At 34.8% G+C, this 19,292-nt stretch overlaps 1 protein-coding gene across 1 annotated transcript in view; it reads left to right on the plus strand.

Annotated features, from left to right (window-relative positions):
* The window catches only part of MTTP (microsomal triglyceride transfer protein), a 57,624-nt gene that overhangs the window by 976 nt on the left and 37,356 nt on the right, over window positions 1-19,292 (plus strand). The window contains exons 2-4 of the mRNA XM_045880698.3: window positions 10,177-10,334; window positions 15,634-15,821; window positions 17,116-17,259. Of these exons, the coding sequence (XP_045736654.2) occupies window positions 10,274-10,334; window positions 15,634-15,821; window positions 17,116-17,259 (393 nt within the window). The 5' untranslated portion in view covers window positions 10,177-10,273. The remainder of the gene's footprint in view (window positions 1-10,176; window positions 10,335-15,633; window positions 15,822-17,115; window positions 17,260-19,292) is intronic.

Here is a 19,292-nt window from a genome sequence, read left to right on the forward strand (position 1 = left end):
TCTTTTGACATAGCCATTTTAACTTTACAGTCATGTGGTGCAAAAATTTAAGTGATTCTACTATGAATACAAAGCAAGCACTGAAAAAGTGCCAGCAAAAATGGGGAGGGGGGGATTTAATCAGAAATTGAAGCATAATATAGAAAGTACAGGAAGTAAATTCATGATATGAAATAATCTTCATTGATTTATAAAATTCATGTATTTGTTTTTGTGACACATTTATTGAGTTCATGTTTTTGTCTTAGTACTGTTCATACAGAGATAACTAAATCATAATCTGGCCTTGTAAGGAATCCATAGTCCTAAGACCTATACAACATACAATGTGCTTGAGATGCCTATGCATGAAAAGGAGCAACTAAATGCTCTTGGAGACAGGGGATATAGTTTTAGAAATTGAATAATTTTGCTCCATCTTGGAAAGTGAGTGTTTTTCCAGATATCAAGAGAGAAAGGTATTCAAAATATTGGGAGCTATAAAAGCAAAGACATGTCATAATTTGGCACATGATTGAAAAGCTGTGGGTAGGATGAAGAAAAAGGAGGAAAGAATAACCTTAAGCGTTTTTTAATTTGGACAACTATAGGAATGCAATTATGTTAACTGGGTCATTTAGGGAATAGTGGGAGAAAATTAGGTTTTGAAAAAAATAGTTTGATATTGAATATGTGGGTTCTGGGGAGTATGTAGGATAACTAAGTAGAAACAGATTTAGAAATCATCAGTACATATTTAGTGGTTTAAGCCAAAATAAGACTGAAATCAAAGAGATACTAGTTTATGGGTTGCAAACCTATAATGTCTATGAGGACTAGAAGGTAACAAATGAGAGAAACTATCTGGGAGAAAAGTATCACAAACCTGAGAGACTATTCTCTGTTTAGTCAGGGCACAGGTTCCAAGAAGGAATATGGGCTTCATTACACGAGATCTCAATTTTTAAAGAGCAGCCAGGAAACTGGATTTTTATGTGAAATCTGGTTTTTAAGCGTTGGCAACTATTTTGTTCATTTTTTTAAATAGTGAGCAAGCTAAACAAAACATGTGGACCACAATCAGATAATTGGCAGCCAGTTGGTTAAGTTGGACTATTTGTAGGGTGGGAAAGGGGCTCAGATGGAACCAGAATTTTGTAACAACAACAACAAAATGGTAATAAATACAGTTATGAGCTCCTCCAAATGTTTGGCCTGAGAACATTGGGCAGTCATCACAAATTGCATTATTTTAAGCCTAGTTCTGTTATTTCATTAAGTCTAAGAGTGTCCTTCAGCAAGCTGGGAGTGGTAACGTGTGGGAATAGACTAATGATTGTGAGTACATTAATTTCAGGCCAAGAAAGCAAAACAAATTAGTTTTTAAATTAGTTGAAAGTTATCTAAAAGGCAGAATCAACATATTATAATCATTTCAACTTGTATTTTGATTGATTTAAAAAATATAGGAAAAGCTTAAAACTTGAAAAAATATAACTTACCCCCCTCCCCAATTAATACATGAATATTGAAGCTCTATGAAGATAATTATGGAGGCATTGTAGTCTGAATCTCCTCATAAAAACAGGTAGAACATCTTGAATAGCAAAACAATAATAATAACAAATATAGACTATGGGTATAACATAACTAAGTGAAAAAGAATCCTCATAAAGCTCATAATATGAGCAGGTGGGAACAAACTGTCAACTTAGTACCAGTATCTGGGTAGGAGGAAACAGTGGGAAGACAACAGAGCATCTGAAGGCCATGAGAATGGAAGGACCCCCAAACTGCCAATAGGTATTCACTGAAAAGCAAGGGAGATGAATATGAGATCAAGAGCAAAACTGACTGACTGTAATATCAGGGTGAGTACAAAGGGAGGAGCAGGAAGGTCTGAAAGTGCTGGAGAGATATGGAGCTTATGAACTCATAAAACTTAATAAACCTGAGCTCCCTTCCTGGACAAAGCCCAACACTAAGGAGAAACTTCTGGGAGTAGAATCCAAATTGAACAGGACAGGGACAATAGAAGCAAAGAAAAATGCGGGTCCAAATAAAAGTGGGAGAGAGGAGAGAGAGCTCAGAAATGACAATGATACATAGGTGTCATTGTATGAAAACATGAGAAAAGGAAGCTTTAGAATCATGAGGCTAGAAAGTTATTATACCCACCCCTCCCTCTTAAAGGTAAAGAATAACTTATTTAGCTTAAAAATATACCACAAGAAGGATTATAGTTGAATTCTTTTTAAGTTGTTATAGTAAAATATAAAATAGAGAAAAAAGCATATGAAAACTATAACCCAGTATTTCAAACCAAGAGAAAAAATTTTTTAATGATAGAAGATAGAACAACATAAAACAACAACAAAGAACTAAAAACCTCAGAAATAAAGTGGAGAAAAGAAGATTTGAAGAGGAGTGACAGAACTCAGAAAAGAATACAAAATATAAAAAGTACACATATATATTCGACCATCTTACTGGGAGTCTTAGTGCAATAAGATAAGAAAAGGAAATAGCTTTCTTAGAGACCACTAGAATAATATATACCAACAAATTGGAAAACCTAGAAGAAATTGATAAATTCATAGAAACACACAACCTTGTAAGACTGAATCATGAAGAAATAGAAAATCTGAATAGACCAATTATAAGTAATGAAATTGAAGCAGTAATTTAAAGTCTCCAAAAAATAAAAGTCTAGGACCAGAAAACTTCACAGGTGAATTCCACCAAACATTTAAAGAGGAGTTAGCACCTATCCCTCTCAAGTTACTCCATAAAAAATTGAAGAGGGAGGAACACTTCCAAACTCATTTTACGAGGCCAGCATTATCTTGATACCAAAACCAAAGACACCATCAATATTCCTGATGAAAACAGATGCAAAAATTCTCAACAAATTATTAGTAAACTGAATTCAACAATACATTAAAAGAATCATAAGTCATGATCAAGTGGGATTTATTCTAGGGATGCAAGGATAATTCAACATCTACAAATAAATGAATGTGATACACCACATTAACAAAACAAAAGGTGAATTATATGATCATCTCAATAGATGCAGAGATTGACAAAATGCAACATCAGTTTATGATAAAAAAAATTCTAAACAAAGTGGGTATAGAAGGAAATGCCTCAATATAAAAAAGGCCACATATGACAAAGTAACAGCTAACATCATACTTAATGTGAAAAACTGAAAACTTTCCCTCTAAGATCAGGAACAAGATAAGGATGTCCACTGTCACCACTTTTATTCAACATAGTACTGGAAGTCCTAACCACAGTAATCAGACAAGAAAAAGAAATAAAAGGCATCTGGATTGGTAAGGAAGAAGAAAACTGTCACAACTTGCAGATATGATACTATATATAGAAAACCCTAAAGGCTTTATTTACCAAAAAAAACATTAGAACTATTAAATGACTTCAGTAAAGTTGCAGGATAATATACAGAAACCTGTTGCATTTTGTAACTAATAACTATCTGAGAAATTAAGACAATCCCATTTATTATTGCATCAAAAATAAGATATCTAGGAATAAATTTAACCAATGAGGTGAAAGACCTGTATTTGAAACACTGTAAGACATTGATGAAAGAAATTGAAGATGATGCAGATAAGTATATATACCATGCTCCTGGTTTGGAAGAATTAATATCATTAAAATGCCCATACCAGCAAAAGCAATTTACAGATTCATTGCAATCCCCACTGAAATACCAAGGGCATTTTGCACAGAACTAGAACAAGTAATCCTTATATTTGTATGGAACCCCAAAAGATCCTGAATAGCCAAAGCAATCTTGAGAAGGAGAACAAAGCCAGAGGTATCACACTATCTGATACTATACTACAAACTACAGTATTCAAAACAGTATGGTAGTGGCATGAAAACAGACATATAGATCAATGGAACTGAATAAATAGTCCAGATGGGTTATATATAACCCATGCATATATAGTAAATTAATTTATAACAAAGGAGGCAAAAATATTCAATGGTGAAAAAACAGTCTCTTCCATAAATGGTGTTGGGAAAACTGGACCACTATCTTACACTATATACAAAATAAATTCAAAATAGATTAAAGGTTTGGATATAAGTCCTGAAACCATAAAACTCCTGAAAGAAAACATAGGCAATAAGCTTTTGGACATCAATCTTAACTACTTTTTTGGGACCAGTGTCCTAGTCCAAGGGCAACAGAAGCTAAAAACAAACAAACAAACCAAATGGGATTATATTGAACTAAAAAGATTTTGCACAGTAAAGGAAACCATCAACAAAATAAAAAGGCAACCCACTGAATGGGAGAAAATATTTGCAAATCATACATCCAATAAGGGGTAAATATCCAAAATATAAAAGAACATACACAAATTAATATCAAACACCCGAACAACCAGATTAAAAAATGAGCAAAGGACCTGTGTAGACATTTTTCCCCAAGAAAACATTCAGATCACCAACAGTCACATGAGAAGATGCTCAACAACACTAATCATCAGGGAAAGGCAAATCCAAACCACGAGTTATTACTTCACCCCTCACACATAACAATGCTGTTTGATAGCATTTTACCCACAGTAGCGCTTCTTTCAAAATTGGAGTCAATCATCTCAAACCCTGCTGCTGTTGCTTCATCAAAAGTTAATGTAATATTCTAAATCTTTTGTTGTCGTCTCAATGATCTTCACAGCATCTTCACCAGGAGTAAATTCCATCTCAAGAAACCACTTTCTTTGCTCATCCGTAAGATGCAACTTTTCACCTGTTAAGTTTTTTTTTTTTTTTTTCCATGAGATTGCAACAATCCTGTCACATCTTCAGGCTTTGCTTCTAATGCTAGTTCTCTTGCTATTTCCACCATATCTGTAGTTACTTCCTCCACCGAAGTCTTAAGCCCTTCAGAGTACTCCCTAAGGGTTGGGATTGACTTCTTCCAGACTCCTGTTGATGTTGATATTTTGATCTCTTCCCATGAATCACAAATGTTCTTCTTGGCATCTAGATTGGTGAATCCTTTCCAGAAGGTTTTTCATTGCCTTTGCTCAGATTCACCAGAGGAATCACTTATCTATGGCAACTATAGCCTGATGAAATGTATTTCATAAATAATAAGACTTGGAAGTTGAAATTAGTCCTTGATCCATAAGCTGCAGAATGGATATTGTGTTAATGGGCATGAAAAAAACATGAATCTCATTGTATGTCCCCATTAGAGCTCTTGGGTGACCAGGTGCATTGTCAATGAGCAATAATATTTTGAAAGGAAGTCTTTTCCGAGCAGTAGGTCTCAACAGTGGACTTAAAATATTTAGTAGACCATGTTATAAACAGATAAACAGATGTGCCATCATCCAGGCTTTGTTGTTTCACTGATAGAGCACAGGCAGAGTAGATTTAGCATGATTCTTAGGGGCCCTAAGATTTTCTGAATGGCAAATGAGCATTGGCTTCAACCTAAAGTCACAAGCTGTATCAGAACCTAACAAGACAGTCGGCCTGTCCTTTGAAGATTTGAAGCCAGGCATTGACTTCTCTTTAGCTATAAAATTCCTATATGGCATCTTCTTCTGTTTCTTCCACATTGAAAATCTATTATTTAGTGTAGCCACCTTCATGAATTACTTAGCTAGATCTTCGGGATAACTTGCTGCAGCTTCTACATCAGCACTTGCTGCTTCACCTTGCACTTATTTGTTATGGAGATGACTCTTTTCTTTAAACTTCATGAACCAACCTCTACTAGCTTCAAACATTTCTTCAAACTTTTATGCTAGCTTCAACTTTATAGCTGCCTCACCTCTCTCACCCTTCAGAGAATTGAGGAGAGTTAGGACCTTGCCCTAGATTAAGCTTTAGCTTGAGGGAATGTTGTGGCTGGTTTGATCTCTCCAGACCTCTCAACCTTTCTTCATACTTGCAAGAAGTCTGATTCACCTTCTTACCACTCTTGTATTCAGTGGACTAGCACTATTAATTTCCTTCAAGAACTTTGCATTCACAAGTTGGCTAATTGTTTGGCACCAGAGGCCTAGCTTTTGGCCTATCTTGGCTTTCAACACGCTTTCCTTACTAAACTTAATCATTTCTAGTTTTTATTTAAAGTGAGGGACATGTGATTCTTCCTTTCACTTGAACACTTAGAGGCCATTGTAGGGTTATCAATTGGCCTAATTTCAATATTGTGTCTCAGGGAATAAGGAGACCCAAGGAGATGGAGAGAGATGGGGGAATAGCTGGTCAGTGGAGCACTCAGAACACACGCATTTATTTATTAAACTCTCCATCTTATATAGATGTGATTTGTGGTGCCCTAAAAACAGTTACAATAGTAACATCAAAGATCACTAATCACAGATCACTATAAAAAATATATTAATAAGGGAGAAGTTTGGAATTGTGCAAGAATTACCAAAATGTGACACAGAGTCATAGAGTGAGCAAATGCTGTTGGAAAAATGGCACCAATTTGATCTTCAAAGCACAATAAGGTGAAGTGCAGTAAAATAAGGTATGCAAGTATCTTAGTTAATAATAATGTATCAATATTGGTTTGTTAATTTAAAAAACCCAAAATAAATCTTACAAATAATGTAAGATAATAATAGGAATAACTGGGTGCAGGCTATATGGGAAATCTCTGGACTGCCTTAGTAATTAAAATCAATCTGATCCAAATTTAAATTTTGTTTTCTTTACAGTAGTCTACTGAAAGAGAGTCATCATTTCTCTCCTTAAATGCTAGAAATTCAGTTTTTTTTTTTTTTGTAGCCAAAGATAATGTAAAGTTAGACTACTCTTAGGGAACTGTCAGGTTATTATTGAATCCTAAGGATTTGTTGTTGTTGTTGTCAAATATGTGTATGTGTGGAGGTGGGGGTGAGGGTGAAGTTTGTTTAATAACTTCATTTTGGGAGAATTACTATCCTTTTCGGAGAGCCTTAGGTTTCAAATGTTTCAAACCTAAGTCTCAAGTTTATTCTTGTTAAGGAAAGACATTTAGTGTTAGGCACTTAGGTTTTTATTTTTTCAAAGAGAATTCTTAAGGTATACCTTTTAAAATAGTTTATGTATTCTCCTATAATTTTGCCTTGGTATAAAGAGATCCTCACATCATAAGAATATTCTCAACCTAACAGAATTATTTTTTGCAAGACCTCTTGAAAATTCTAACTCCCTCACTGAATTGAAAATGCTATTAGATTTTATTATGACCACTTAGGGGTAACTTGAAGTGTCCTTCTAAATTTTTTTTTCCTATTAATGTCATGTTTTTTTCCCCTAAGAACAGAGTAAGGTGTTCTAATGTTATAAAGACTTTTTTTTCTCTATAGCTATCTTATAGCTTGACTTACTATATCTGGTAGGGTAATACATTTCCTTCCAACCTCTAGTGGGTGAAGTTCATTATCTTCCAATCTATGAAAATGAGTTAACTCCTAATAACCTCTGATACTCAACAGAAACACAACTGCACTTTGGAATTAGTCATTCATCTTTATGTCATAGTCTCTTATTTGTCACCGCAAAATAGTTGTATAGCAGATATGCCACAGTGTCATGTACTACCAATAGAATTTTTTTGCTATAGAATTGTTTTAAAATCTATTATTTTATTTTGACCTGGTTAGCACAGATCAATTTTTCCCCCTGTATGTTCAGCCTGGAACATGTAAACACAGCAGTCAAGTGCTCTGTTAGCCACTGTATAAAATTGTGATGGACTTACTAAAGTTAGTGACAGTCCCAATTAATATTTCTCTGTCATCATTAAGAAATCAATTTTTCCACTTCCTATCTGTAATATTTTTTGAGTAAAGGAGAATAATGATTAGGTTTTAAGGTTTATTTTTCTATATTTCTTAAGTTATTTTCACTAAATTAATCCAAGCCTCATTTTTCTAATATGTAAATTGATTGTCAGGATATAGTACAAAAAATCTAAAGTGCTTAGCATAGTGTATTTTACATAGTAATTGTTTCATAGATGGCAGCTCTTGTTATTTTTATACTGTGCAGGGCTCTGTCCTGCTTCACATGCCATGTAAAATAGGTGATGAGTTTGGGGAGATATCTTCCACATATATTATACTACATTTGCTCTACTTGAACAACTGAGCAAGAGAGGAGAATGCCTCTTCTTTGGCACACAAAATTCACTGAATATGGAAGAGTTTGGCATTCTTATTTTGTTTCTTGTGAAACAGTCTTAAGTCTTTCAAATGTCTTTGTGCAAAGTAAAAGTTATAAGCAAAATATAAAAGGATGATGTTATTTATTACTAACAGAAACAGGCTTCTTTGAACATCCTATGCTGAAATGACTGTTTAATACTGTGATTCACAGAAGCTTTCTAGTCCAAAGCAAATGCTCGAATGAAACAGCATGTATTTTATTAGGCAATACTGATACATCTTTTATTGGTTGGACTCTGGCAAACACTTGACAACAAATGGTACTTTACCCAAAGAGACACGTATCATGCATGCATAGCATAGTCTAACCACAAGTTCTATGTAACTGTGAGCCTCAAATGGAAATACAAAAGACAGTTTTCATAGAATCATATATGAATCAAACCAGTCTTTAATTTAAATATATAAGAATGTAAAGTTTATGTGTCTATAATGGCTTTATATAACTATGTATGTAACGCAGATATTGTGGAGCACATAGAAATCCATTCAAATGTAAAGCAGCAAAGCACTGTCATATTACCTTGTATTTATATTTCCTGTTATTCATAAAAACTTATATTTCTTCAACAAACATTTTTTTTAAGAATGGCCTTTTCTGTTTACCCCAGGAAAACTTATTATTTATACTTTTAAGGTGGTAGTCACAGCCAAACATTTTATTTTTGTATAGTACTTTAGCCATGATTTGTATATGAAACTTAGGATAGCAAATAAAGTTTTAATCTCAATAGATGATAAAGACAAACAATTTTCATCCTTCAGTTCTTTATACAAAAATGTATTTCAAGAGGTAATATGCTTAACTTGGGAGGTTTAAAAATTTTATATTTCATTTTATGACCCTATTAAGTTGGCTGTTTTTTATCTGGGTTATCTAAAGGGTATAAGTTTAGGGTTAGGATTCTAGAAAAGCGTTTTGAGAAAGAGGAGGGAGGATTTAAGAACCCATTTTATACTTAAACGTGGCTGTAAGTATTTTCAAGTTCATTCAAATAGCCCTTCACCAGTACTTTATTCCCTGACAAAACATCCCCATAGGCACCCCCGACCCACGCCAACCAGCTCATTTTAGTAGGTTTTGCTCATAGCAGGTTTCTCTAGCAGGAGTTTTCAAGGACAAGAGTTGGTTCAGTTAGCATAGTCTTAGCCATACTAGGATATTCACTTTAATTCTAGAGAAATTTCCTAATTAATCTTCTGTAGCAAAAGTGCTAAGGGCTAGAACTCCCCCTCTGATTCTCTTCCTAGATATGGGATTCAGAAAGCATAGGGGACACCATCTAGACAGTCCAAGGACTCAGACAAGTGTTTCCTGTCATAGAAATAGCTAGAGGCCTACTATAATCTCCTCAATTGGCCTGCTAGGACATTAATGATAGACAGTGCTGATATGCTACAACCCCATTAATTTCACACATAAAGAGAACCATCTAGTTTTCAAAATGGAAAGCTCTAGCTACTATAACATTATTTTGAAGTGGTTGGTGGTGATACAACTTAAAAATTTAAAAATAAATCCTAAAATTCAGAGTGATTTTTAAATAATAGCATACACATAGTATAAAAAAATTCCAAGATGACCATAAAAGACATAATAAAATTCAAATAAGTTTAGCTTAGTTTGAAAATCCTCACCACCCTCCCACATAAAGTGGCAAAATGTACAGATAAGCACTTAATATAGAATGATGATGACTGTGTATTGAGCAGAAAAGTATCATCACCAGTTTTTCTCAAATGTCCTTCAACACTTCTGAATTTATAAGAAGGCAGACCGGTTTAGCTCTCAAAAGTGAAAATTTTCTTGATTTTCCTTAAGTAAAAAAAATAATAATAACTAAATAGAGTGAGAGACCAAAAACTACAGCCCACCTAAGTTTAATCATTAATAGTGAGTTCTTTGGTGAACTTTGGTCCTCATTTTGGAGTTTGGAATCTGACCTTTCCCCAAAGATAAACATGCTTGTTGCAGGTTCTGAGGAGGGTCACTGCCTCACTGCCATCAGAAGAGTCCACTTCTCAGTGACTCCTGGCTGGGAACTGGATGCATTAGACGGTGGCTAGGCAATATGATTCTCCTCGCCGTGCTTTTTCTCTGCTTCATTTCCTCATATTCAGCTTCTGTTAAAGGTAAGTTTGTGTTTTTGTTAAACTTCAATGTTAATTATTGAGCAGAAAAATTGTGTGTGTGTGTGAATAGTGAAAGAGTTCCTAACTAAACCATCTTCAAAACTACATAACTTTGGAGTATTCGTGAAGGCATGCCTGGGTTGGAATGGAAACCAATTCAAATTCCTACATACATTAAGAAAACAGAGGTTCCTTTTAGTTTCAGCCCCTTAGACTAATGTGCTCCTTGCTTCAATTTCTCATTCGTGGTCTATTTTTAAAAGGGAGAAAAGAAATGCCTGCTATTGTTACCTGCTGTGGTTGGTCACTCACTGAATGCAGCTCCTTCATTTAAATTGTAAAAGAGGATTTTAAAAAAAACAGTCTTTAAATTTCCTTCTAGTTGCTTAGCAATGTGACATCAAGAAGAATTAGACCCAATGAAAAGGCATTTGATTTGCCAAAGAATTATGAATGAAATGGTAAAGCATGCATTTAATTGCATTACCATTCAAAAGTGAGAATTATCATAATTGGTGAATTAAAGAAAATAAAACTACATGGTATAGATTTAAGAAATAAGACTTATTATCTTTGGATTAATAGTGTTGCTAGTTATAGTTTCTACTTTAAGACACGTGGATTTTAAAAAACACGTATGAATTGATACCTTTCAGAACAAACATGTTTTATAAGGGATGGTTTCTAAAAGCTGAATGAAATGTATTAATATGGACTCTTGTTTTAAATCAACTAGAATATAAACAAACTCTTTGGATTTCTAAATATTGCACCTGATGTAAAATAATCACTTTTAGAGTCTCTTAAGAGGACACACTGTAAAAACCAATTGATCTAACACATAACTTAGCATGATAGGGTCCAGTTTTAATAACTATGTACTCTAAGTGATATAAAACAATTCACTTATAAACTTCTGAAACACTTTTGGGATAACTAGCTTTTGATCATAAAATTTGTCTCAAGATTTCTCTTGAGAGACAATCTTTGTTATTGAAGCAATAAATGCAAGGCTAAATTTAAATTATTTCACATAAGCAAATCACACTTTAGGTTCTTGAACTAAAGATAGTATTTTTCACCAGTTTCTGAAATGTTTATTATTTAAAAATAGAGTCCTTACTTGGTATTATCTGCCAAATAAATTGTCGAGTGTTTAAAATATGAGGGATTTATACATCATAATATCAAATCTAATACCCTTATATAATTTTGAGAAAAATTATTGAAGTATAGTAGTTATTGTACACTTCTATTTTTTCCCACTCTATAAAGGAGAAAATTGGATAACTTGATGTTTTCCAATATATGCACTTCTGAAGATTCTAAAACACACACACACACACACACACACACACACAACAATGACATACAGGAAATACAGTTTAGAACATGACAGATAGCTACAGTTTGTTGTGTATAAGCTCAGTGGCAACTCCAGAGTTTTAGAACCTGAAGCTTATGCAATTTAGGGGCCATTTTTGAGAAAAGATTGCAAAAATATCTTACTTTTGCAAATGTTACTGTAAAAAAAGATATGGCATGTGTACACATTGCTAGGATACCCTTCCAAGACCTTGGAAAGAGCTTAGGGGTGTGAGGGCCCCAAAGCTTAAGTATCATTAGCTTCATGCTACAAGCTACTTATGCCAAAGTCATAAATAAAAAGTAGAGGACTTGACAGCTCTCTCTACCTGGATGTGATAACTTTTTGTATTGTGGTACCATGATTTCATTATAGATTCCTTGCCCTCTGTAATGATTGACATTTAAGAAACAAACTACTTGTAAAAGTCTATTTTAAAATCAGGCCATTATAAATTTTGGGATCTCATGTATCACCTCAAAACCCATCTCAAACCTAATTATAAATGCAACTGTTCAGCAAATCCCCAGATCTGGGTGGATTCCAAGTGCAGATTGGACTGAAGAGAAGTAAGGGTAGGATTAGTATGGACTAGGGTCTACTTAGAAGAGATAGACTGAGTGTGAATGTCCTAAAGACTCTAATTTTCCCTACTTTTTTTCAATTGTATTTTATCATGGTGGATCTATTCTCAGTGCTTTTCTCAGGTTTTCTTTATAGTACTTTTACTTTTCCTAACCGAGGCATGAGTGTTCTATTTAATCTTCTTACCTCTAAACCGGAACTGTCCCTTCGCTTCCAGTCTTTCTCTCAGTCCCTAGCCTGACCTGTACATTTCAGTCCATTCACATTAATCATCTTCCAATCTTTTTCCCTTATCCTTCATCCTACTCTTTTACTTTCTGCCTTATAGTTTTTTGTTGGAATCCTAAATCCCATTACCTATCCTTATCACTATTGCATGTGTCTTTAAATCTCATCTTGAATTTACCTAATTTTGATAAATGCATATTTTAAGATATTTCTTAACAGGTTCAAAAATGAGAGTTTTGTTGCTTTTAAATCACTTAAAATTTTTAAATACATTTGAAGGGGCACATTGAAGAGGTTTTTTCTAACCTCAGTTTCAAAAAAATGCCGTTTTGCATACTCTATAGAGCAATATCCTAAGAAAGAAATAAGTCAACAGTATAAATAGAATATGCTCCCATTGCACAGTGTTGCCAGATCTCTGAATAACATAAACAGAGAAATACTTATCAAAGAGGAAAGGATAACAGGGACAATATTACAGCAGTCCACTTATTTGAATCCTTTTAGGTTTTATCTCCTGTTAAAAGAGGTAGGAAAGGGGCACGTGGGTGGTTCAGTTGGTTAAGCATCTGTTGACTCTTGGTTTTGGCTTAGGTTACGATCTCAGGGTCGTGAGATCAAGCTCCATGTTGGGCTCTGCACTGGAACCTGCTTAAGATGCTCTCTCTCTCTCTTCCTCTGCCTTTCCCCACTCCCTCTCTCTATATGTCTAAAAAAAAAAAAAAAAAAAGGTAGGAAAAAGATCTAGAATGAGGCCTATTTTTTCTGATGTTTTATCACTTCCAAATCACAGTCAAGAACTGATCTATAATATATTATCTGTTTTCACATTCTTTTGACTGGTAAAGTAAAAGTAAGGAAAAAATGATCAACATGATACTTTGGAAATCTTTGGAATTTAAGAGAGACTACCTTCCTACAAACTTTTTGTAGTTATTTTAACCAGAAGACATCTTTGTGTAGTCCACAAAACTTGGATCTCAGTAATTTAAACATCAAATTCTGCATTCTATCTGCTATGTTGGGTTGAAAGCAGAGTCAGCTTTTCTCAGCTTGTCATATAATGCTTACCTTTCAGAATTGCTGTGAGGATTAGATAAGACATGTATTTCCTTTATGCCCTCTGTGGAATTTGATAGGCATCATAAAAAGAAGGCCTCTCTGGCCAAAATGTCTGTCCTGGCCAGAAAACCAATGTTTGAATTTGTAGCCATGTCCCCAGTTAAAATGTAGAAGAGGTGGAGGTAGGGGAAGCAAGAGATAGTCACAGACTTTATCTCCTTCAAGGTTTTTTCTGACTTTTTCTGTCTTCTGTATCTTATACCTGAGGTTCTGCCTGATTTGGTGCTTGGACACAGTCTGTTTTTGTATGTATACTCTTAGATACCCGCCTCCCACACTTCCTTCTCCTGGCTTTTCTAGATTCCTATTTCTTGTCTCCTTATCTCCTTTCTTTGAAGGTTTGTCAGAACATATAACTTCACCATCCAAAACTTTCCAGGGGCTTCCCATCTCACTCAAATTCTAAGTCATGTCCCTACAAATCTCCCTGTCACCCATAGGTACCTATCTGACCTCATCTTTTGTAGTGTCTTTCACTTAATTCCTGCCTCTTCGGCCTCCCTGCTCTTCCTCCATTACACCTACACTGAGCTCTCCCCAGGGCCTTTAAACTTGCTATTACCTCTATGTGTGTGTGTGTGTGTGTGTGTGTCGGGGGAGGGGGGGTGGTTGGAGGGGAAGGTAAAAGTGTGGGGATAGAGGGGAGAGGAATGCTCCTCCCACAGATATCCATGTGGATAGCCTAAATAGCTTTTGCCCAGAATATTACCTTCTCAGGAAGGTTTTCCCTCAGTACTCCCATTCCCTTTCTTGTTTCATTTTTCTTCATTAGCATTTCTAACACTTTGTAATGTACTTATATATTTTTTATTGCCCATCTCCTCCTCATTCAAGTGTAAACTCCACAAAGGCAGATATTTTGTCTGCTTATTAACTACTATAACCCCAGAGCCTAGAAAAGTGCCTACCACCCAGTAGGTGCTGAGTATATCCTTGCTGAATGTATGAGTGAATCCCTAGCTCTCTCCCTAGGAATGGAAAAGAGTTCAACCTAAAGGTTTAGGTGTGTATAGTAAAGGAAGAGCATGGTCTCTAGAGCCAGACAGCTTGGGTTCAAGTCCTGGCTCTATCGCTAACTGTCTGGGTAACCTTGGGTAAAATGTATAATCTCTATGCCCTTCCCTTTCCTTATCTTTAAAAGGAGACTAATAATGGTACCTACCCCATTAGGTTTGAAAGATTTGATCCTACTCCTTCACATTTCTTTGGGTTAAGTTAAGCTGAATTAGAGAGTGTGTGAACTGCTCCATATATTAATTATTTTGGCTCACTATACTATTTGACATTAAACTGGCCCTGCCATATTAAAGCCTGTACTAAGATTTTATATAGTAAAACATTATTTTATTCAGGAACAGCTAATTTAAATTTACGTATGTGTAGCCTTGAAATGTACCTTTGTGCTAAAAGTTTACTATTGTTAAATAAACTGTAATATATTTACTATAATTAATAGAGTAAATTACAGGGGATAGTCTTTAAATATCCAATTTAAGGAATTGCCCTCTAACCCCTAAAATTACCTTGGCATTGATCTGTTGTACTGAAATGATATCTTAATTACAAATGGTTTGTATTAATTTTATAAAACAATTCCTGGCTAACCCTTACTTGAAATCATATTCATTATACCTCAATAAAGCTGAGGGGAGAAGAGAAATCATATTCATATAATTAAAAGCAATATGATGACATTTCCTTAAAATATGTTCTGTGGTTCAACCAGGGCAATATTTAGATACTCTGATTATTGATTAGGGATACAAACAAAAGTTTTCTGAAATGGAAGCTTATTTGTTTGTTAGTTCTTATTGCTGTTCAAGTCTATAATTTCAGCAGATGGAGAATAGAACCATCTTTCATTTAGCAAAGATTACTAAGCTCCCACTAGGCACCACTGTGCTAGATGAGGAATGCTTTGAGATGAAGAAAGCACAGTCCCTGGCCTGACAGGTACCTTACAACTGAGACTTGATTTGTGTCACAATCTTTATGCAGGTCACACAACTGGTCTTTCATTAAACAATGACCGGCTGTACAAACTCACATATTCCACTGAAGTTTTTCTTGATCGGGGCAAAGGAAAACAACAAGACAGTGTAGGCTACCGAATTTCATCAAATGTGGACGTCATCTTACTCTGGAGGAACCCTGATGGCGATGATGACCAACTGATCCAAATCACAGTAGGTATCTTCTACCAGAAATGCAAAGATTGGATGTCAGCAAAGTCTTTGTGAAGTGTATCATTCAACGCTTTTGTGCTCTTGGTTATATATCCATTTAGTTTGCTTTCTATCACTAAAATATGTAGATCTACAGTTTTGAAATTTTTGCTAATCAAAAGTGATCTGGTCTTTCCGAGTTGTTGAAACAAGTGAAAGAAGGCATATGCTGGTAAGTAACTATAGCATATCCAGTTCTATGTTTTGGATTAATGGGCACATTAAACTAGAATTCATTTGAGATGTTCTAGGTGTGAGAAGTCTAGAATCCATGTCATTTGAAAAACAATTAAGACGACTCTAGCTGAAAGAAGAGATAAATTGGGAGGTCTCAATTTTTCTGAGTTCTTCCATATAACAAATAGAATTACCCATGAAGGAGTGAACCTATTCTGTGTTCTTCCTGAGGTAAGAACCAGGTGCTGTCCTGAATGGCAGTGTTTGGTCAGTTATGATAATTTAGATTTATGTGTTGAGAAAGGAGGTCAAATTAGTTGGCCTTTGAGGCCTTGAACTTTCAGTTTTAATATATGGTAATTCCATATTTGCTTTCAAGGGCCTAAAGGCAATAGATTTCTCTAGTAAAGTCAGTTATTCTTCCACATGTTAGTGTGAAACAGGAATACCGGACCAAGATCTATCTGTTCCCTTATAACTGATAAGAGTTGTTGATAAACTTTATAATGAGGTGTCACTGTAATAGGTGTACCAAGTAATCTTTGCTTCTTTGGATGTCTCTTGTGTCTTCCAAGTTGGGTCAAAACTTCATCATCCACCTCTCTGAGCCATTTCTCAGTAGAACAGTAAAGTACTCTACGGAAACCATTAGGTACTTCCTTGTTCAGTAACCAGACTGTTTATTTTTAATTTTGTGTGTGTAAGTGAAGTACAATGGGTTAGAATTCCTTTCAAAAAATGGTAAAGAAAGTGAAGAGACCAGGCAGACAGCAACAGTCAACATGAACAAGGAGAGTGACTGACAAAAAAGAGCCACCTTCCAGTCATAATTATTGTAAACCTGAATTCACAGATTTCTTTAAGAATCAGTATTTTTACCTAATTCAAAAACCCAATTTTTGGATACCTTCTCCATTCTTTTAAAGTTAATGGCGAAGTCCTATGAATCATGAATTGAAAAACAACAGAATACCTTATGGACAACCCTGTTTATTGCTTTACCATTTTATTTTCTAAGAGACTGTGATGGAAATAGATATAGCAAGTTTTTCTAACAGGTTTCTTTCCATGATTCCAGATGAAAGATGTAAATGTTGAAAATGTGAATGAGCACAGAGGAGAGAAGAGCATTTTCAAAGGAAAAAACCCACCCAAAATCATAAGAAAAGAAAACTTGGAAGCTTTACAAAGACCTGTGCTCCTTCATCTAGTCCATGGAAAGGTAAAAGTGATTTTGGGGGTCCTACATCTTTTTTCTCCTACTTCAAATTTTTCTTCCCTTCAGTAGTTATTATTTTGAGGTAATCATGATATCATTACTTTCATAGTACATGGAACTTTTTCAAGAACTAATAAGTAGAGATTGCAAACTAAATACTTCAGAAGTAAGTCAAGGCATTGAATTCACATATTTTTTAGCCATTTGTTTCTCATTTTTATGAAAATCTTTATAGTAGAATCAAGTATTTGTTTATTGAGAAGCATTCTTAAAATATATTATTAAATTAGGAAGGATTAGAAAGATATTGTAACACACTAGGTCATCACAGGTGATTGTGTACATCATTCAGGAAAGTAGACAAATTATGAGATTAAAATGATCTAACTTAGATTAATGATATTAACTCATGAGAATATCAGTATCTGGCTAATGTACAAAAACTGAAGCTTTTGAAAGGACATGGCATTCCAAAGGTAGAGTTGATTTTTTAAAAAAGCACTTAGAGCTTATTTAAAAACTATGAGTTTCAAAAGCATTTTATATACCAAAGTAATGAATGAACACTATAATATCCATTTGGAAGTTTGCTCAGAGAATTCTATAAGTGTGCATTACTTATGATTTTATTATAGTCTATTAAAATGGTCTAAATATGTTTGGAATTGAGACACAATTGTGCTCAGTGAATTACTAGACATTACATATGTGGGCTTATAAAAAGCACAGATATTATATTGACATACATAAAAATGTATCTGTAAAGATGCTCAATTTTAGGTACCAAAGTAGAAAAACAGTAAGAGATCATTAGAGTTAAAATGCTACACATCTCCAAAATGTCTCTAGATTAAAATTTTCTAGATTCAAAATAAAGGTGAAAGCAAATAGTTTAAATTATAAATTTCAGACATGTGATGTATTGCTAATAATGATGTGCATTTTTATAGAAAGTACTAAAAAGGGATTCTTGTGTTGTTACTTCTACAATCAAATATGAATCCCCATCTCAAGAATGCCTCTCTTCTCCTTGTCAAAATACTTAGCATGCCTCAGGCTTTGCTCACAGGCCCTTTCTTTTATAAAGTTTACATCCTCCCAACCAGTTAGAAATAACCACCCCTCTTTAAAACTCTGTTAGCACCTTGTAGCTCACTCATGGACCCTTATCACTATCCTTTTGGTCATTTGCGTTCATTACTAGATTATGGGTTTCGGTAGAGAAAATTCCCATTCCTCTTTATATTCCAGGCCTTCCCTCTCTCCTTCATGCCCTTCCACTCCCTTCCTCCCCAAAGTACCCAGAACCATGCCTTGTACCGACTGACTTGGTGTTCCAGAAGACTTTCCCAGCATTCTCCCAAACCCCGAATTCTCCTAGGCTTGTTTCTATTTGGTGTTTATCACAGTATGTTGAAATTCTCTCCTTGTCTGCAGTCAGTATTCAGAGTAAGCTCATGAGCAGCAATTGTGTCTTTAACTCTGTATATTCAGTGCCTCACTCATAGTGGGGACTCAATGAATGTAAACTAAAGGAATGAGCATATAAGAATACCTGGGGCTAAAATGAGTTGAACTTTGAAAATGGCTTTGGTTATTGTTTGCTTAATAATAGCTAAATCAGACTGAGCACTTATTGTGCACCAGAGGCCGAAGGTATTACATGAATTATCTCTTCTATCCTCAGGACAGCTCTGGGAAGCATCTTGTAATAGATGAGGAAACCAAAGTTAAGAGCAGTAAAGAAATTTGCCTAGGGTCACACAACTGGCAAGTGGTGGAGGTGGTATTAAAATAGAAGCTCTAATAAAATGCAAAGTTCTGACTTATTTCAGAGGCTAGGTTGGAAACCTCTACATTATACTGTCTTCCAGCTGTAATGATTTGGGGAAGTATCACCTCTTTGGTTGACTTGTAATATTCCTATTTCACCCTTCAATGTATCTATTAACTCACTTGATTTTCATATGGCACAACATGAAATACTGTCTTTTTCCTCTCTGGCCTTCCAATGTGGAAAGACACTTGAACTCATA

This window comes from Mirounga angustirostris, unplaced genomic scaffold (genome assembly GCF_029215605.1).
Source record: "Mirounga angustirostris isolate CCGP_5_RB_7025 unplaced genomic scaffold, mMirAng1.0.hap1 SCAF_2, whole genome shotgun sequence".
NCBI lineage: Eukaryota > Metazoa > Chordata > Mammalia > Carnivora > Phocidae > Mirounga > Mirounga angustirostris.